The sequence below is a fragment of the Panthera tigris genome, chromosome A2 (assembly GCF_018350195.1).
Source record: "Panthera tigris isolate Pti1 chromosome A2, P.tigris_Pti1_mat1.1, whole genome shotgun sequence".
NCBI classification, from domain to species: domain Eukaryota; kingdom Metazoa; phylum Chordata; class Mammalia; order Carnivora; family Felidae; genus Panthera; species Panthera tigris.
Genome location: NC_056661.1, coordinates 153,780,389 through 153,801,841, shown reverse-complemented (window position 1 = coordinate 153,801,841; position 21,453 = coordinate 153,780,389). Strand labels below are relative to the sequence as shown.

Sequence of the window (21,453 nt, the reverse complement as noted above, 5' to 3'; positions counted from 1 at the left end):
GAAAGGACAACATTTAAGCCACATTATAAAAGATGAATGCCTAGGAGTTCATTAAATTCACTAGGTGGAGGTTTTAAGAAGAAAGGGCATTTGTTAAGGAAATAGCACATGCAAAAAATATGGAAGTACCTTTACTTAGGATGTAATTAATAATGCACATTGTAGGAGTTTCTGGTTCAGGAGAAGAGTAGGAAAAAGAAGACAAAACTAGGTAGGTAGAGTCCATACCTAAAGGCATTGTCAAGTCTTTAAGGTTTCTGTGGTTGCTGGTAGTAGGGAGTCTGGAAAACTTTTGAGTGGGAGAGGAAGTGCTCAGCTCTGTATTTTGGAAGAGTATTTTGAGTTCACGAGAGATTTAGAAGGCAAGATTGTTAGGAATGGTATCAAAAATGGCTACTGTTTATGAATGCTTACTATATGCCAAGTACTATACTGAGTGCTTTACATAAATTTTCTTTTTTTTTTAAGTTTGTTTATTTTGAGAGAGACAGAGCTAGCGTGAGTGGGGAGGGGCAGAGAGAGAGAGAAACAGAGAATCCCAAGCTGGCTCCACACTGTCAGTGCAGGGCCTGACACAGGGCTCGAACTCACAGAACCATAAGATTATGACGTGCGCTGAAACAAAGAATCGGATGCTTCACCGACTGAGCTACCCAGGCTCCCCTACATAAATTTTCTTAGTCTGTCCTCATAAACACTCATGGATTAAGTACTATTTTTATCCTTATTTTACTGTTGAGAAAATTCTATTTGAAGAGGTTAAGAAACTTACCCAAGATCACATTGCTGATAAATGATTGAAATGGGGTAAAACCTGGTCTTTCTTGCTTATGTTTAACTACTGTTCTGTAGAGTAGTAGAAAGAAGTGAAAGAGATGAGATCTAGAAGATAATGTCCACACTTGTCTGGCTTGGGTAAATAGTGTTCATTCCATTCAGTAGTCTAGGAAATACCAAAGGAAGAAGAACAGGTCTTATAGAAATGAAAATGGTAACTTTTATTTTGGACATACTGACATTAAGTTGTCTGAGGGACTTCACTGGTTTAGAAGTCCAGTGGCAGTTGAATATAAGGACCTTGAGTAGAGATAACAGATTTTGGAATAATTAGCATATTTCTCAATTAAAACCATGGGTGTAAATGATACTACTCAAAGACTACATGTAAATTGAAAAGAAGGTAGAATATGCAACCCCACTGAATATTATTAACATTTTGAGGTCCGGGCAAAGACTGTCCCTTTCTGTGCCTTTTATGGGCTCCTCTTCCCAAGTCTAACTTTACATAAGTAAGAGAGAGTAGTGTCACCCCAAAGGGCAGAAAGGGAATTGAAGAATGCTGAAGTAGTTGATGTTAGTTGCCACTGAGACTCACATGTGATAAGGACTGAAAATGACTACTGAACAATTAAAATGTCACTTTGACTTCACTGAGAGCTGTTTTAGAGGGCCAGTGGAGGAGAGCAAGGCTGGTGAAGGTGTGGGGGTAAGTGTCACTTTTGAGAAGATTGGCTGTAAAGGAATAATGTAAGGGCCATAGATTAAAACAGGGTTGAAGGACAGTTGTTTTTAATGTGAGAGTCTTCAGCGTGTTTGTAACTTGAGGGGAAGAAGCAAGTGAAGAGAGAGGTTGAAAATAACAAGAGAGGGGATAATGGATATAGTCCAGTTCCTAAATGTGGAAACGATATTCCTCAGAGGCTGTGAGGAATTAGAGATGGACATAGCTCTCTCTGCAGCTCTTTACAGGCTGTATGACCTTGGGCAAATGCCTTAACCTTGAAGCTAGCCGTGTCTACCTCTTTTGTTGGTTTTAAAATGTTTATTATGCACATAGTAAGAATTCAGAAATTATAGCTAACGCTACTGTGCAAGTACTTGTTAATATAGGGACAGGTTTCTGTTTCCTCTATCATGCTAAAGGGAAGAGATATAAGTAACAAAAGGAGCTACAGGAGATGAAGGAGAGTTGCAAATAGCCAGTATTGGAATACTAGAAGATCCTCTTTAACCTAGAATAAATAAGTGAAAAGATTGTCAAAGAGCTTTAGGAACAGATTGAAAAATAGAAGTTTATGGTGTTAATTAGCAGTAAGAGCGGAGAAAGCCAGAGGTGGCTGATCCCTGGTTGTGGGGAGTCACAAGGTTGGTGAAGCAAAAAGGAAAGGGATGTGGCATGTTTGCCTTTGTCTTGCGGTTCTTTGTGTCTAGAAGTTCCTCTCTGGGACACCTGGGTGGCTCAGTCGGTTAAGCGTCAGACTCTTGATCTCAGCTCAGGTCTGGACCGCGGGATCGTGAATTCAAGCCCCGCGGTTGTGCTCCAAGCTGGGTGTGGAGCCTACTTTAAAAATGTAGGTGGTCCTCTGCTTCTTTCCACCCCTGCTTTCCTATCTACCCCCAACTCCTAGCTCTTCTCTTGAAATGCTTCCACAGTCAGGTCTTACAGTTCTTTATCCCTTGAACTCATGTGGCACCAGGAGTCTTTTCTCCCATACTATTTGTCTGGCAGTTAACTAAGCAACTTTGGCACCTCTTTTATTGTTTTCTTAAGCTATTACTCTTTTATCATTTCATTTCCATGTTTGTACATCTTTCTTCCACTTAGTTTACAAGTCCTCAAGAACACAGAGAAAGTTAGTGAGACCACGAGGATTTTGTATTTATTGGTAGCCATGCAGCCCCTAACACCTAGCACATTGTTGGCAGATGTATATTTGTTGGTTATTCTGTAGAAGATGGCAAAGGCTTTATATAATACATTACACATGATAGGAATGCATTTGTAAAGAATTTATTCTAGACTAGAAACAAAAAGCTGCCTGTTTGCAAAGAGTCTTTGAGCCTGTTTAGAGACATTTGGGGCCGTTCAGGCCCTCCTATTTAAACTGGGTAAACATACTAAGCTCCACCTATCATTGTCCAAAGTGCATCGCATTGCCAGTAGACTTTTCCCTCCCCATCACCCAGCATTGTCTGTTGTAGAAAGATATGTTTTAATAATAAAGACAAACTTTAACAAAACCCTGTTAGAGCCATTTTGATTTTTTTCCCCTCTAGTGTTTCCTTACGCATCTGTATTTTGATTGTAATCGGTGTACATTTAATATTTTTTTATATTGTAAACATGTTTCACGATACAAGATTCATACTTATTTCAGTAGCTGCATAATACTTACTAAACTGATGCACCATAATTTACTTAACTAAAATGTCATATGTCTATAATAGGGAAATAATTATTTCTGATTTTTTAGTATGATGGATAATGCTGCACTGCATATCTTTATGCATACATTTTTTTCTTCTGAATTGTTTCCTTAGGAAAAATTCCCAAAAGTGGAATTACAAGATCAAAGGGTATGAACATTTTATGGCTAATATGTGCCAGTAGAATTTTTTTTAAGATTGATATAGCCAGGGGCACCTGGGTGGCTCAGTCGGTTAAGCATCTGACTTCAGCTCAGGTCATGATCTCATGATTCGTGAGTTTGAGCCCCTCATTGGGCTCTGTGCTGACAGCTTAGAGCCTGGAGCCTGCTTCAGATTCTGTGTCTCCCTCTCTCTCAAAAATAAATAAACGTTTAAAAAAAAAAAAAGAAAAAATTGATGTAACCATTGGTTTTGAATGGCCTGGAAGGGATTTCAACATTTGATTAGGACTAATAATCCCTTCAGTATAGGGGTTAGGTTGACAAGTGCTTCAAAATGTTTGTCTTATGTTCCCTAATTTCATATTCTTTTGTGAAGTAATTGTATGGCAGGTATTATGTTGAATTAACCTTTCTGTTAATGGTTAGTGGAAAGTTCAGTGTTGTTATTACTTTCTTACCATATGCTTTGAATAAATATCCATTACTGTTTATTTGTAGGACTTGATTAGAGACCAGGGGTTTCGTAGTGATGGAGGTAAGTAGTGATTTCAATTAAAAAAAAAAAAAAAAATCAGGGAAAAATGCAATTGCTTTGCTGCTTGTCTCCTTTATATTTGCTTCTTTCATGAAACACAGACACAGAGAAAAATGCGTAGGGAAAACCCCCCAATTTTTTTTTAGTTTTCTTTATTATTTATCATTCATCTCTGGTAAAATTTTAACTGATTTATAAGATGAGTAGATAAAAAGAGAAGACATAAAATGGAATCTTAAATGTACTATCTACAATTTTAAAATGTTGTTATCCTCAAAGACAGATCATCAACTATCTTACCCACCTTACTGATTCCTAACTATCTCTAAAACTAGAGGTGCTAACTTCCCTTTGGGAGGGAACTCTAACTAGTACCACTCATACTTAATGATTGAGCTTAGGGTCAGTTAACACTTGATTTTCCTAAGTCATTCTTGTGAAGAATCCCTTAGATTGCCTGTCACAACATCTCCGTTTGTTGGACATTGTCAGCCTCTTCAGCTTTCTAGAAGGGTTTGGAATGTACCTTATACAAAATGGACCCTTATAGAAAGAAAGCATGTCGTCCTCTTATTAGTCCAGTAAATAAAAGAAGTAAATGAGAAATTGAATGGAGATCGCTTCATCAGATGTTCACTCTAGCACTCTAAAAATTGGGGACATATGAAAACATTGCTTACTTTTTAACTAAGATTTTATCCCTATACAATGTTTTCCATGAAATGGTATTTGAAACTGTCTTGAAGATTTCTTCCAGGTGGTCCTTAGTGCTTACTTTTTCAAGTATTTTCTCTCTAAAAAAGAGGACCTGTAATACCTGTTGACCTTTTTGAGAGTTGGTCTCCTCACTGTGAACTGCTTTATCTTCAAAATACCTAAACCCAGACTTCAAAGATATTTTATGTTGAATAAACATTGTGTAAGTCATCTTGTGTTATGTTTCTCTATACCTGTGAATCTGCCTCAGTGAAAACCCTGCATTGTATCTTGGACTTACTATTCATTATAGCATGTAGTTTAAAAAGTTGTGGTTGTTTTCCATTTGTTATTCCATGAATCCACCAATTAATGTTGCTGCCAGTTTGACTTTCATATGTCTTAATGACTGTGGCTTCTGATAATTTTGCCCAGTACATCCAGCATTTAAGTGTTGCCATCATATTAGCATCACAAAGTTAAGTTAATCTTAAAAACTGCCTGCTTAGTTCCAAAAATCAAATGGCACTTCTTATCCTTTTTATGAGTCACTTTATAAAAAGTCATTGGGATTTGATGAAAACAAGCAGATTTTTTAGACATCCAGAATATTTTGTGAAGCAGGCTTCAACTCATTTATTCCCATGACTTCTTTCATTTCTTCTGTGTGTCTGTCTTCTTGTGTTTGCCTGCCCCTCTCTTTCTCTTCTAACAGCCCCTTTGAACCAGCTGATGCGTGGTCTTCGGAAATACCAATCCCGGACTCCCAGTCCCCTCCTACATTCTGTCCCCAGTGAAATAGTGTTTGATTTTGAGCCTGGCCCAGTGTTCAGAGGTAGTTGGGCTCTTCTTTCTTGTTTTCACCCAAAGCAAACTCAATATAAACTACAGATACTGTTTGTGCCTCACCTTCACAGCGTGTGTTTGTAAGTGTGAGAGTTTTCAGTACTAAATTTCTGCTTGGCCTGGCTGGAATGCTCTGAATGTGCTTCTCACACATACTCACTACCACAAGCTTTCTGTATGCTGTCTGTCATAAATTTTTAAAAGCAAGAAAATTCTGAGCTAAGATATCCATCTTGTATTTTGTTCTATTACTTACTTTTTGGTCTTGATAATTTCTTAAACTCGGTGGGTGGCAATAAATAATGTATATGGGGGGGTGCCTCAATCAGAATAACTTTTATCTTAATCTATTTACATAATAGCCTTCATGACTATTAATATTTGTGATCAACTCTTGTGGTTTTTAATAAAGTAAAAATAGAAACCCCAATTAGGAGATTTTGCCAGATTTTTGGCTTTATTTTTCTATAATAGCACTGTCCTTTTTTTTAATGCAGGACATGTACATTTTATATCAGAGGTAGGGAGCCTTAAGAAAGGTTTTTAATATATTTGGAGTACTTTTAGCATACTTCAGAAAATTTGAGGATTGCTACCCTCACTTACACCCTAATATGAAGGAAGCACTATAGCAGTGTGGTTCCACTCTCTCAGTTCATCTCACTCTGTTTTGTAGTTAAACTGATCTCTTAACGTTTTAACTCAAAATTCAGACAGGTATCTTACTACAAATATTTTTAAAGAATTATATTTACTGGCTTTTGCTAGTGTCTCTTATTTACTCTAAAAGTGATGGTGGTGGTTCAGATTTTTGCTGTCTCAGCCCAGCTGTTTCTCATAAAAACCATAGGATGGGCTAGAATTCCTACAGTACTGAGTAGTGTCACTGAAATAAGTAATACAGTACATTATTGAGTAGATCAGAATCTATGAGGCCTGAGCAAGCAGTTAAAGCTTTATGATGTTGAAAATTACCAGTTGGAAGGTAGAAAATGGATTATGCTCTAGTTACAGGCGTCCCAGGCCCCATTTCCTTCTAGAAAATTGCATATCAGATCAGGTACATTCTCCATGTGATGACATGTGTGATGTGGTAATGATAAAATTCTATACAGTTTGAACATTTAAATGTAGACATTGCTATTCTCCCTACCCCCAAATAGTAATCTTATAAAAGAAAAAATTCTTTCGAGGTCTTTTTGTTCTGTATATGCAGATATTACTGGACATCTCAGTTCTCCTTAACTGTATTCAGACACCACTGGGAGTCATTGCCCGGAACCCCTCTAAACCGGCTAGGTGAATCTAGGAGTTGTGCTCAGTCGGTGTTTAGAGAAGCATGCAGCCCTGCCTACTGAGTCTATTTTCAGTGTATCCACTGGACTCACTTGACTCATAGAATATTTCCACTTGTAGCAGCTTGGCCAAGAGGCCATAGCACTTAACTTTTCTCTCACTTTATACCTGTAGAGATTTTTCAGAAAGTCTTGAGAAACCTGTTTGGCTCTGTTTGTATTAACTTTGTTATACAGGTAACAAGTAGTCTTTGGTAGAACAGGAATCCAGGAACCACTGAACTGACCGATATCTCTAACTCTTAAACAGTATAGGATTTTTAAAGTTCTCGTGGCTAATATGATAGAGCCAGATATTTTTAACATTAAGGCCATTATTATATGTTCCCATTTGGGAGTTTCCATCTGTTTTTATATTGATTGGCTGTTCAGGTAACATAAAATAGTTACAAGTTTATTTTTTCTATAAGCTTTTAAATTGATTTTACTTTTTTAAACCAAACAAAGACTTGGGAGTATTGTTTTAGTATTGATCTCTTACTTTAGAAAGATTATTTTTCTTCCAGACTCTACACCAATAAGCAAAGTATGTATCTGAAATCAGGTGTTTTAAAAGTCATTAAATTGACCAGAAAACTAAAAGAAATTACAGTGCTGATCACCAAATGAGGCCCTTTTTTGTCCTATCATTTCCAAAAGATGTGCCTTTAAACATACATTGCATTTTGAAAAGAAGTCTAAATCTCTCCCCACCCTCTTCCCCCAGTAAATTAACATACTCAATCCTCCTTTAATAGATACATTTTTCATTTCACTAATTTAGGATCAACCACAGGCTTGTCTGCCACCCCCCCTGCCTCATTGCCGGGCTCTCTCACTAATGTAAAAGCATTACAGAAATCTCCAGGGCCTCAGCGGGAAAGGAAATCATCTTCATCCTCAGAAGATAGGAATCGAATGGTGAGAATATATGAGATCTTCTGTCCTCTAAGCTCTTTTGTTTTATAAGCTAGCTAAATGTAATGTCACCTTTTAGATTATATGATATATAGTGATGTATGAGATGTCAGTATGTGACACAGAATTCCCTTAACAAAGTAAATTTAAAAGCTTGATAGTTTTTTGCTTAAAGCATTCCCACACACTGATTTTTGCTCTCTTCCTTTTTTGTTTGTTTTGGCTTGACTTCTGTGCTATTTTTATGAAGAAAACACTTGGTAGAAGGGATTCAAGTGATGATTGGGAGATTCCTGATGGGCAGATCACAGTGGGACAGAGAATTGGATCCGGGTCATTTGGGACAGTCTACAAGGGAAAGTGGCATGGTACGTGTGTAATACAGTGACGTACAAGTTATAATAGGATACGTGTCATAACTGTGATTTAAAAAAATCAAAGGGAATATGCACTGTTTGAATCACTAAGCAAATAGCATCATAGCAAATAGGTCAGATTAAAGAGTCCTCCAAAGAAAGGGTTAACAAAAATTATGGGAAATAAAAACAATTCACAGCAAGGAGGACTCCTATCATTACAGTAATAATTTTTAAAGATGACAATTCCCTGGGTGAGTTACGCCCCAAGATTTTTTTTTCTTTTAGAAGTCTTTTTGCTGATAGTTTTATTTGTGTTATAAATCACAGGTAAACATTAAAATTATACTTACCAAAGGAAGAAACAACCAGGGAACATATAGAAATGTTTAGCCTCACTAATTATCAAAGAATTGCAAATTCAAAAGCTAGAAATCATTATTTGCCTCTCAAGTGGACAGATAGGTTTTTTTTTGTTTTTGTGTTTGTTTGCTTTTTTTTTTAATTGGCCATGTTTAGAGCTGTGATTGTAACACTGCTGGAGGGAGAATAAATTGCTACAGATTTTCTGGGGGGCAGTTTGTCAATATGTGTGTTGAGCCAACAATTCCATTTGTAGAACTACAACTCATTGGGCAGAAACAAACAGATGTGTGTGCAAGTATATTCATTAGAGACTTAATGAGAAAGTGGAAATAAAGTTACGTGTTCGTTAACAGAGGACTGGATAAATTGATAACCTTCATATGTGATTATATAGACATGAGATAGTGTGGTAGATCTATATTTATTGATACAGAAAGGTATGTGTGGTATATTAAATTTTACAGAACAGCATGTATAATATCCTATACTATGGTACTGCCTAGAAATATACATATAACATAAACTTTTAAAATGACTGTCAGCATTTTAGTATGTATCTTTTTAGGTGATTTTTTTCCATATGTATTCGTAAATATTCACACTGCATACATATAAAAGCCTAATAAGTTTATATATCAGTGTGTTAACAATGATCACTTCTGAGTGGCATGATTATAGGAGATTTTACTTTTTTTCTTTGTTTTCAAAATGTTTTTCACTATGAGCACTGTATTACTTCGATAATCAGGAAGAATCCATAATTATATCAAAGTATAATAAACCTGCAAAAAAGTACAAGATTCATCTGTATTATTGTATGTGGTTATAGGTCATTCATTCTCTGAATAGAATTCATTGTGTGACTCTAACATGATTTCTTTTCCAATCTCTACTGTGTGATGAACATTTGAATAGTGTCCAGTTTGGGGCTATTACGAATGCTGCTGCTGTGAATATTCTTAGTACATGTTGTTTGGAGAACATATGTTCCATTTTTGCTGGGTATATACTTAGGAAAGAATTGTGGGACCACTGGATATACATATGTTCAGTTTTAGTAGATGCTGCCAAAAGTGTTTTAAGTGCTTGCACCATTTTACACACCCACTGGCGATGTGTAAGAATTCTGTTTCACATAAAATTATTTTTTTAATCTTCCTGAGCAAAAGCAAGTGATCCTTGGATTTGAAAACCATGTTAACTACTCTGATAAAGAAGCTCTGCAGTTTTCTATTTCAGCCAAGCTTCATTGGCCCTGTCATCAATAGTTTGTTTTAACATTCAGATAATAAAAGCATTTGGTTTAGTATTGTTAATTAATCAGGAAAATACCATGGGTACTTACTTGGTTAAACTACATTTCTAGGGGAAATACAACATTGGCTATTGGGGGGGAGGTGGTATTTTGAAATACTAGTATAGGAGTGTCATTGTTCATTTAGTTTTTATCCTTAGAAAATTAATACATTTTAGAAGTTAAGATCTCATTTATTTGCAATTTAATAATGGTATGGATTTAAGGCCATGGCAATTAGTGAAAATATCCAAGAGGTTTATATATATATATATCTTTTTTTTTTTTTTTTAAGTTTAAAAAATTGGAATGACATTTGGAATGACAACTTTTTTTTTAGGTGATGTGGCAGTGAAAATGTTGAATGTGACAGCACCCACACCTCAGCAGTTACAGGCCTTCAAAAATGAAGTGGGAGTACTCAGGTGAGCCTGTGTGCATTACTGTTTTCCAGAGAAGTTATCTTTATCTTCTATTTTCCATTGATAGCCACTGTTGGCTTTACAGGTTTACTAAAAGTGGATAAGACAGAGTTTGAGTATACTATGTCTTTAACCGTATTGTTTAAGTGGTGTACAATATTATATGGTATAACTGATAGGAAAATTAGTCCTAAGGTGAATTAATGGAAATACAATGTTCTGATCATGAAAAATCCTATTTCCGCTTATGGAAAGAATACTCTCAAAATTCTAAATTTATCAGAACACATTTAAAGATTGTGTCAAGCCCTGGGACTTGAGGAACATTAACAAACTAGAGAATATCCAGGCAGGGACAACTTAGATGAGGAGGATTCTGAAACTGTAACAAGGGGAAAACAGTCGATAGAACTGAGTATATTTGGGTCCACAGAAGGCTATTATGTTCAAGAAGGTACAGACTTTGTTTTATTCCAGAGAGCAGAACAGGACAGCCAGTGGCGGAAGTTGTAGGGAAATAGTTTTTTCTCAACCCCAAAGAACTTTTTAATACTAGAACCACTTTCAAAAGGGGGGTAAGGGTGAAAAAAGAAGCTGCCGTCTCAGTGAAGAGCTTTGCACAATTGAAGGTATTTAAGCAACTTCAGTTGCCTGTTGTGAGGTATATTAAAACCTAAGATCTTTCTGCAAGGGGTAGGATATTAGACTAGACAATTCCTAAAATAATTTCTAAACTTATCCTTCCTTATGTTCTAACATCTTCCTGATAATCAGACTGCTTTGGTCCACTTTTTTAAGATTTGCTGAAGTTTATCGACATTTACTATTTACTGACATACTTCCTTTTACAGGAAAACTCGGCATGTGAACATCCTGCTCTTCATGGGCTATTCAACAAAGCCCCAGCTGGCTATTGTCACCCAGTGGTGTGAGGGCTCCAGCTTATACCACCATCTCCACATCATCGAGACCAAATTCGAGATGATCAAGCTGATAGATATTGCTCGGCAGACTGCGCAGGGCATGGAGTAAGTTCCATTCTGTTAAATCTCTTGTAAATTGTTTTTGAAGACCACTGATGGTATTTTAAAGGTTTTAGCTAATATTCTTTTGGGTTGCTTTTTGAATTACTGTCTAGTAACATAGGAACACTTTTAACTAATGGCTAAAAATATGATATTAAGAAATAAAATGTCTCTCTAGTATATCTTTAGTATAGTCTTCAAAAACATGTATCAAATATTTGATAACAAATACGTGACTGCAATTTTATGTTTAGCATGCAATGATTTAGTATTGAAGGTTAACAAAACAAAATAAGCCAAAAAAACAAGAAAGTCTACAAAAAAGTCTTTAACAGTTACTGAAGTATACAAAATAATTAAGTTATCCTTTCAAATTATTTTCTCCATGTACCCATATTTTTTATTACAAAATGTCATCTGAGTGAAATAAAATAAAATGAAAATCTGCATTCTGATGCTTTTTTAAGGATTCCAAGTTGAGTTGTTCATATCTGTTGAATTTTGCTATGTAATTTAAAAGATAAAATGTTGCTTAAATAGAATTTATCATCGGTCACAATAGGGAACCAACTGGGAGGGATAAATTTTGCATGCAGCTCTTAAGTACAAATGAAGAAGGAAATCAAAAGGTAAAAATTAAGAATGAATTTTGAAAGTACTTAGATGAAAAATTTTAAGTTAGTAGAATACAAGTTTAAAAGCTCTATGGGTAGTTTAAAAATATGTATGTATCTTATATTTTATAGTATACAAATGGCTTTTATTATGTCATTTAATCTTTGTAGTGCTATAAAGTAGATTTTTTTTTTTTTTTTTTTTTTTTTTAAAGGTCAGGAAACTCAGGCTTTTAAGTGATGTCTATAGCTGCACATTTAATAAATAGCAGCAGAGGTGTTTGACTCAGAATCTGACTTCCAAGCCATTGTTCTTTCCCCATATTCACTATGCTACTTTTACATTTTAAAATTAGAATAAAAGAGTAAAAGTGTATATAAGCACCAGTACCTAGAGCTCTGACTCAAGGTCACTTAGTGTGTAAGTGTAGGACCAGCACTGAAAATCAGATTGGGCTCTTAAATCTTCCCACTGAACTATCACCCTCCCTGTCTCAAGACTGTGTAATATATCTAAGTAATTTAAGTAATTTACATTGTTTACAAGCCTGTGGTCAGCCAGAATGCTTATTGCAGCAAATGATTACCTCTTCAGTAACATTCCCACTTATCCACTAGACTTCAAACAATGTCAGCCTTTCATATAAGTTAGAATCTGAATCTGTTCAAATCTGAAAGGTATATTAAACTCTTGGAAAGAGTAAACGGTGGCAAAAGTAGTAAACATTGATAACAAAACAAAGCTTATTCTGCTCCCATCCCACCAGTGTCTTTGCTGTTTCTTCAAGCCAAGCATCTTCCCTCCTCAGCCTTTGTACTGGTTATTTTTCTCTTTGGGATACTCATTCCGCAAATATCCATAGAGCTTCTCCCTTAGGTCTCTGTTTAAATGTTACCTTTTAAAAGAAGGCTTCTCTCACTCATCATCTTATGTAACTAAGATTCCTACCCCACCGATGATACTTTTTGTATCCCTGTCCTTTTGTTTTTGAGACTCAGCTGTATCGGACATATTTGTTTATCGTCTGTCACCCCCACTAGAATATAAGCTGTATGAGATGAGGGGCTTTGTTGTGTTCATTGTTTTATCCCTATTGCCTAGAACAGGGCCTGGCCTATGATAAGTACTCACTACATATCTGTTACACACACAAAATGAAAGAATGATTACACATAACTGCATATTATTGCTGGTTTACCTTTTGGAAGAGAGAGAAGCATATCAAAACAAGTGTCAAGGAAAGAGAAAATGGTCAAAGAGAATAACAAAAGAATAAGAGGGGAAATGCTTTTGCTATAAACAGAGGCAGCAAAGAATAGTACTAAAAATTGTTTTTAGAAACAGTGATGGGTAGGGCATCTGGGTGTCTCAGTCAGTTAAGCATCTGACTCTTGGTTTCAGCTCAGGTCATGGTCTCACGGTTTGTGAGTTTGAGCCCCGCATCAGGCATTGTGCTGATGGTGCAGAGCCTACTTGGGATTCTCTTTCTCCCCCTCTCTCTGCCCCTCCCCTACTCGTGTGCACACGTGCCCGCGCGCTCTATCTCTGTCTTTCTCTCCCTCGCTCTCTCTCTCAGAATAAATAAATAAACATTAAAAAAGCAGGAACAGTGATGGGGCAGTGGAATGCCACTATTGATAAAGACAAGAAGTACAGTAGAGAGAACATTATCAAATTGCAATAGTTCTGTAGTCTGGGGAATAGTCAGTGAAGAGGCATAATATGATCCCATCACTTTACAGTTTGGGTTCTGTAAGCATAAACCTTTGCATCTGTCTATTCCAAAACACTTTGGTTATATTTTTAGGTAACTCTGACTATATAATGAGTATACCTAGTTATGAATTCAGATCATTCTATAAATTTATCATAGATTTTAATAACTAAAAAAGTATTAATAGTAAAATTTAGGGGTGCCTGGGTAGCTCGGTTGGTTGAGCATCCGACTCTTGATTTTGGATTAGGTCACGATCCCAGGGTCGTTCGATCGAGCTCCATATCAGGGGTGACAGCCCAAAGCTTGCTTGAGATTCTCTCTCTCTCAAAATAAATAAACTTTGTTTTAACTGTAAATTTTAAGCCCTCTAGCAAGAGTTTATTACCAGCTTTAAATGAACCAAAGAAGATACAGTTCCTGTTTTTTCTTTCTGTTCTTTATAAGACAGTAACATGCACCCGGTTAAATGTATTAACACATCTTTAGTTTCTAACGGCTTTGGCAGATGTGGGTTTCAAGTTAAGGTGACAAAGTTTTGCTGTGTTTTGAAACGCCACTAAAACTACAATCAAGGAATTTTTTTTTTTAAGCATGAACATATAAGGACAGAGATAACAGAGAGGAAGGAAACAATAACAACATTTTGAAAACCAGAAAGCAGATGAAGTGGTAATGGAATTCATGTACCTAAAAAAAGCTAAAGGCTTAGTTGGCAATGGGGAAATAAAGGCCAACCTGACACCACAGGTTCCTCAAAAGTGTCAGGAATTGGCAGTGCCGGCTGCCTTCAGAAGAGGGGAGATACGTAAGTGAGAGAGCATATCTGCAAATCTTCTCTAAATCCTGCGTCCTGCTCTGGGTCGCTGGGTGACTGCCCCCTCCCTGCCCTACTGTAGACTTTTATATTCTCTGGAGAGAGGAAAATCAGTTATATCTGGACTGGGGACATGGGCATGGAGATTTTGTCAGAAACGGGGGTTGAGTGACTGTTTTCGGAAGGATGAATGGAGAGTTCTCCAGCACTCTGTTTTCAAAGATTCCCAGCCAAAATGCTGGCAGCCAAACCTTCCCCTTTAGGCGGGAGTTGGGAGAGTCTTCTCTGAGGAATCTTACCAACCGAGAGAAAAGACCCAAAGGTAGGGACATCAGGGATTCCACTTAGATCACTACACAGGGAAGTTAAAAAACAAGAAGCCCATCCATATGCTCAAACCTTCCAGACAGTTTTTTGAACCTTCATTTAGTCTGAGTAAGACAAATTGTCTCTGGATCATCAAATGTCAGAGGTAAAGGGTGGGATGCCAATGACAGAGACCAAAAGAAACGGAGTTAAAGAGGCAACAAGGAATAAACAAACAAACACAAGGCAAGGAGAAGAGACACCTCTCTCCCCCGAATACCTACCAGTTTCCTCAGAGATGAAAGAAGATTTTTTATTCATGAAGCAAGAATAGATGCTTTGTTAGGAACATTTGGATAATAACAACAACGGCAGTGTTAAAATGTTGATATTGTAGCCCAGCACAAATTATATGCTTTGTACTTATTTAAACTTTTAAATGTCTGATTCCTCCTTTCCTGTCCTCCACCATCATTTCACAAAGGACAGAGCAAGCTAGATGTAGCTAACCGATAAGTCCATAGTCTGTTTAAAGAGCCACCCTATTGATAGTGTACTTTTGCGAAGCCCCCGTTTCAAAATAGTCTGCCACCTGAATGTTTTCCAGATGTTGTTGATCTTTTCTGAATACTTTCTGAAACGTATTATTTTCCCCTAACTCCTTCCCAATTTGAAAGGATACAGTCAGCCACTGCTCACACAAAATGTATTTTGAAGTCAGAGAGTATAAGCAGAATAAGGATACAAGGTGCTGGGGCTGTAGTCATTCATAGGATAAAACCGTTAGTAATTAGGAAACTGAATCATTAGGACTTTCAAATGTGTCCCCTTCATTGGATTACAGAATATAAGCAGATGGGTGACATTTTTCCTGTGTGATTTTGTCTCCTTTCCTCCGTGAAGGATCATTTCTGATTGCTAGGTTTACCTGAAGAGAGCCGAGTTGTTGTAATGGTAGATAAGGAGAGTCTCATTCCCCCCGAATCAGGGCTAGTATAGTATGTTTATCATCTTCTCACCTGACAGTCATTGACCTTAGGGCCAAGGTGTTTTAAAAATGTTGTTACTAAAAAAATTTCACAAATGATCAAGCTGTCATGCCATTTCTTTGCAGGACTTTTAATTTCAGTATAATATTTATTGTATAACTTTTCATTTAACTTTATCAGAAAATTTACTAGGTGTTAAATCAAGAGAAAGTTGTGGTCTGTTGTTATACCCACAGAAGTGTGATAATCTGAATAAAGATAATTAAAAGTAATTTGGGGGTAAATCCTCACGATTTACTTTTTTAAAAAATAATGAAAAGTATGCCTCTTTACTTAAAAACAAACCTAGTTTTGGGAATGCAAGCTGGTGCAGCCACTCTGGAGAACAGTGTGGAGGTTCCTCAAGAAACTAAAAATAGAACTAGCCTACGACCCAGCAATTGCACTACTAGGCATTTATCCATGGGATACAGGTGTGCTGTTTCGAAGGGACACATGCACCCCCAAGTTTATAGCACCACTGTCAACAATAGCCGAAGTATGGCAAGAGCCCAGATGTCCATCAGTGGATGGATAAAGAAGATGTGGTATATATATGTACAACAGAGTATTACTCAGCAATCAAAAAGAATGAAATCTTGCCATTTGCAACTACGTGGATGGAACTGGAGGGGATTATGCGAAGTGAAATTAGTCAGAGAAAGACAAAAAGCATATGATTTCACTCATATGAGGACTTTAAGAGACAAAACAGATGAACGTAAGGGAAGGGAAACAAACATAATATAAAAACAGGGAGGGGGACAAAACAGAAGAGACTCATAAATACGGAGAACAAACAGGGTTACTGGAGGGGTTGTGGGAGGGGGGATGGGCTAAATGGGTGAGGGGCACTAAGGCATCTGCTCCTGAAATCACTGTTGTGTACTATATGCTAACCAATTTGGATGTAAATTTAAAAAAATAAAATTAAAAAAAGATAATAAACCTAGTTGAAAAAAAAGATGGAAGGATGAATTAAAGCTGAAAAGAGGTGAACGTGTATCAGTGATTGAAAATAATTCCAGTTGATCAAAGAATATTTAATTATAGTGAGCATGATTTTCCAGTGGATAAGAACAATGATACAAAAGAGGGTACTGGTAATCAGAAAAATAAAAACTAAAACAAGTACTATTTTTCACCCACTGGGATTAGCAGAATACCTGAATTCAGACAGAATTGCGTGTTGAGAAAGATGAGGGGAATTGCTTACTGGCACCTGATGCAACCGGCCACCCCTGGTGTGCTCCAGAAGGTCTGATAAAATGGAGAGTACCTGACCTGCCCCAAGAGATGCCAGCTTTTGTTCCATAAAAGGTTTATATGGGAAGAGATGTATTGCAGGAAAATATATAACAGTGAAAAATTATAAATTTAAATGTCCATCAGAGGACTTGGATAAATAGAATATTGGCACCTCTGTGCAGGAGAATAATACACAGCAGAAATGAATTACGTATCAGCATGAGCTTTAAGATACAGTATCAGGTGAGAAAAGCTATAGCACGAGACCACTTGAAATTTTAAAAACAAAACATTTTTATATGGGTTTTTTTTTTTTTTTTTTAAGAGAGGTGTACATAAGTATGCAAAAGTATTAAAATAAGGATTAGCAGACACACACCAAATTGAGTAGTGGTTTGCAAGAATGGTGGAAGGGATCAGCATGGGGACAGCTAGCAGGGAGAGAAGAGCAGTTGTTTTATCTATAACACGTTGATTATTTCTGTCTTTTAATTTAAAACAAAAGACTCCATAGTTGTGTTTTACTTTCATAAGTTTTATGAACTGTGAAAACCGGGAGGCCAATGTGGAAAATTTTTAACAGAATTAATTACGGTGAGAAATACGAGTGATTGCTGCAGTGATTGCCTTTGGTGCAGTTCTTAATTTCAAAATAAAAGTTATTATAGGGAATACATAGTCACTGGAGAACACCCAGGAAATGTGACCATAAATCAGCACCAGTAATCCGCCGAGAGATAATCACCATTGATATTATGATGTGTATTGTGTGTCCTTTCAGAATTTGGTACTTAATAGTATACACAGTGAGTTATGTTGTTGTTCCAAGTATGGACTCGCACTGGTTTTACCTTTTTTCATTCTTATTTTAAATATCTTTCTTGATCAGTAAATACTGTTTTGACCCCACCTCTGCTACGTACTGGTAACTTACCCTCTCCTTCTGTTTTTTATACCAGCTACATTCTCTGGTTTTTTATATATGCAGTAATGTGTTTAGCAAGTACTTACTACGTGCCAGACTTTGTTCTGTGTACTTACATATGCTACCTCATGTAATCCTCAATAGCCCTGTGAGGTATATCCTATTATTATCCCCATTTACTTATAAAGAAACTAGGGTTTAGAGAGATCAAGTAACCTGGCGCTGACACTTTGGTGTCAGAGTATATTCCTTTACACGTTGCTGCTTCTCCAACTTAGTCTTTTCAACACCTCAAGTGGGCTCTTAATGGAATACAGCAGCCATACTTTTTTTCAAGATTGTTCGTTCTTCCTTTCTCCCAGAGGGTGTCTTACCTTCTCTATCCTCAAACCTTCAACACCTCTCCTCCAAGAACAGTCAGCTGGTTTCCTTGCCTGTGATTTCATTGAGAAAATTAGAAGCACCCACCACATCTGCCCACCCGCCTGTGTTCGTGCTCAATTTTTCTGCCTTATCACTAGGAGTGAAAGCCAGCCCTTCCTTTTCATATGCTAGATCCCCGTCTTATTTCCCCTACTCACTGACATCTTTGGAGTAAATCTCCCCTATTCATCTTCAGCTTTGCCTTTTCTACTGGATTTCCTTTCATTTAGAAGATCTTCCTTATAATGCACATTTGGCAGAATGTTGACAATTGTTGAATCTAGGTGGAGATTGTAGGGTGATTATTGTACTATTCTTTCAACTTTATTAAAAATTTAATTTGTTAAAATTATTTATTTTATTAAATTAAATTTAATTTAAAATTTAATTTAAAATTAAATTTTAAAAATTAATTTAAAAATTAATTTAATTTAAAATTAAATTTTAAGAATTAATTTAAAATTAATTTAATTTAAAATTAAATTTAAATTTAATTTAATTATTTATTAAATTATTAAATTAATAATTTATTAAAATTAAAAATTTTAATTTATTAAAAAATTAATTAAAAAATTAAAAATTCTTAAAAATTTCTTAATAAAAAGTTATGGAGGACCCATCCTTGATTCTACTTCCCCTTCAAGTTATCACCTCATTTTTCTGTTTACAGTAAAACTTGACAAAAGAGTTGTTGATATTCCCTCTGTAATTTCTCTTCTTCCCTTTTGTTGTGGATCCCACCTGGTCAGGATTTTGTCCCAGTACTCCACTGAACTACTTCTTAGTGGGTCCAGTGGTTAGATTTACAGTCTCCATCTGTTTGTACTGTCAGAAACATATTCTGCAGTTGATCATACCCTTCTCCGATGAAACCCATCCTTAATCCCTTGCTACTCAGAATCTGGTCTGAGTAGCATCTGTACCACTTGGGAGCCTTTTAGAAATGCTGAGCTTTAGGGGTGCCTGGGTGGCTCAGTCAGTTAAGCATCTGATTCTTGATTTAGGCTCAGGTCATGATCTCACAGGTTGTGAGTTCAAGCCCCACCATGAGTCTCTGTGCTGACAGAGCAGAGCCTGCTTGGGATTCTGTCTCCCTCGCTGCCCCTCACATGCTGTCTCTCTCTCTGTCTCTTAAAAATAAATAAACATTAAGAAGTATTAGTGAAAATGACATTTAAAAAAATTTTTTTTAATGTTTATTCATTCTTGAGACAGAGACAGAACATGAACGGGGGAGGGTCAGAGAGAGGGGGAGACACAGAATCTGAAGCAGGCTCCAGGCTCTGAGCTGTCAGCACAGAGCCCGATGCGGGGCTCGAACTCTCGAACCACGAGATCATGACCTGAGCCGAAGTCGGAGGCTCAACCGACTGAGCCACCCAGGTGCCCTGCGAAATGACATTTAAAAAAAGAAAGGCTGAGTTTTAGGTGCTACCCCAGATCTTCTGAATTAGAGACTGTATTTTAGCAAAGTCCCTAAATGATTTGGATGCATATTAAAATTTGAGAAGCACCCTTCTCCTGATTTTCCTTCTACTTCTCCTTTGTAGCTAGTTCTTCCTCAACGCTTGAACCTCGCTGAATGTTGGAACTCTCCAGGAATCTCCATTCTCTTGGTGATCTCATCCAGTTTCATGGCTTAAAATACTGTTCAGTTACCACTTCTATGCCCATCACCATCCAACTCACTTCCTCCGAACTCCAAACTGTCCTATCCAGCTGTCTGCTCCACATTGCTTGACTGTCTAAGGGACATCTCATATTTAGCGTGTCTCCTACTGAGGACCTGACCTTTTTCCTCAAGCCTGCTCTTCCTACAGTCCTTTCATCTCAGTAACTGGCAACTCTGTTCTGTCAGCTGCTTATGTCAACATTTTGTAGTTATCTTTGACTCCTCTCTTGTTGGCACACAATACACCCAGCCTATTATCTCCTGTTCACTCTGTCTTTAAAGTATATCTAGAGGGGTGCCTGGGTGGCTTAGTCAGTTAAGTGTCTGACTTTGGCTCAGGTCTCGATATCATGGTTCGTGAATTCAAACTCTGCATCGGGCTCTCAGCGCAGAGCCCACTTCGATTCTCCTGTCTGCCTTTCTCTCTGCCCCTCCCCTACTCGCACATGTGCTCACACTCTCTCTCTCTCAAAGATAAGCATTAAAAAAAATTTTTTTTTTAAATCCTGTTTTCATTTTTGGGGCAGCTGGGGGGCTCAGTCATTTGAGCGTCTGACTTCAGCTCAGGTCATGATCTCACGATTCATGGGTTCAGACCCTACGTTGGGCTGTGCACTGACAGCGCAGAGCCTGTTTTGGATTCTCTGCCTCCCTCTCTCTCTGCTGCTTCCCTGCTCATGTGCTCTCTCTCAGAAATAAACAGGGGCGCCTGGGTGGCTCAGTCGGTTGAGCGTCTGACTTCGGCTCAGGTCATGATCTCGCGGTCTGTGAGTTCAAGCCCTGTGTCGGGCTCTGTGCTGACAGCTCAGAGCCTGGAGCCTGCTTCGGATTCTGTGTCTCCCTCTCTCTCTGCCCCTCCCCCAGTTGCATTCACTCGCTCGCTCTCTCTCTGTCAAAAATAAACATTTAAAAATAAGTAAACATTGAAAAATTAAAAGAAAAACGTATACCTAGAATCTGACAAATTCTCATCTCCTATTCTGCCGTCCACTCTGATTCAAGCCACCATTAACTCTTGGCTGGCTTAGTGCTCTTCTTCCACCCTTACCTACCTTCAGTTTATTATTGTTCAGCACCCAGAGTCTTTCTTGAGACTTAATTCAGGTTATGTTGCTCCTCTGGCCTCCCAGCGTCTCACATTTCACTCAGAAAGAAAGCCAAAGTCCTTACAATAGTTCCTCAAGGTAACCACCACCACAATCTCTCTGCTTTCGTATTACCTCTCAATTCATTTACTGCTCTTCCTTCTTGCTCCCTCTGTTGCAAGCCAGTTTGCCCTCTTGCCGCTCTTAGAATTTGGGAAGCGCATGCCTCCCTTAGGGCCTTGCCCTTGCTAGTTCCTTTGCCTTCTATGCTCTTATTCCATATCTGCGTGACTCTCTCCCTCCCCTCCTTTCAGGCTTTCATCAAAAGGTCCTTTGAAAAGAGGCCCTCCCTGCCCTAAAATCACAACCCCCTGCCAACTCATCATTTCCTGTCCCCCCACTCACAGAATACTGACACATCTTTTTTCTTTTCCATCTTCTGTACTAAAATGTAAGC

General features: G+C 37.4%; 1 protein-coding gene across 5 annotated transcripts in view; it reads left to right on the top strand.

The window, feature by feature from the left end:
• Positions 1–21,453, top strand: part of BRAF (B-Raf proto-oncogene, serine/threonine kinase) — a 166,794-nt gene that overhangs the window by 115,138 nt on the left and 30,203 nt on the right. For 3 of the 5 annotated variants that reach the window (XM_042973713.1, XM_042973720.1, XM_042973724.1), the window contains exons 9-13: positions 3,870–3,906; positions 7,567–7,703; positions 7,951–8,068; positions 10,057–10,141; positions 10,990–11,166. In XM_042973713.1, the coding sequence (XP_042829647.1) occupies positions 3,870–3,906; positions 7,567–7,703; positions 7,951–8,068; positions 10,057–10,141; positions 10,990–11,166 (554 nt within the window). Of the gene's footprint in view, positions 1–3,869; positions 3,907–5,317; positions 5,438–7,566; positions 7,704–7,950; positions 8,069–10,056; positions 10,142–10,989; positions 11,167–21,453 lie in introns of all 5 variants that reach the window. The other 2 variants (XM_042973734.1, XM_042973743.1) reach the window with 1 other exon arrangement.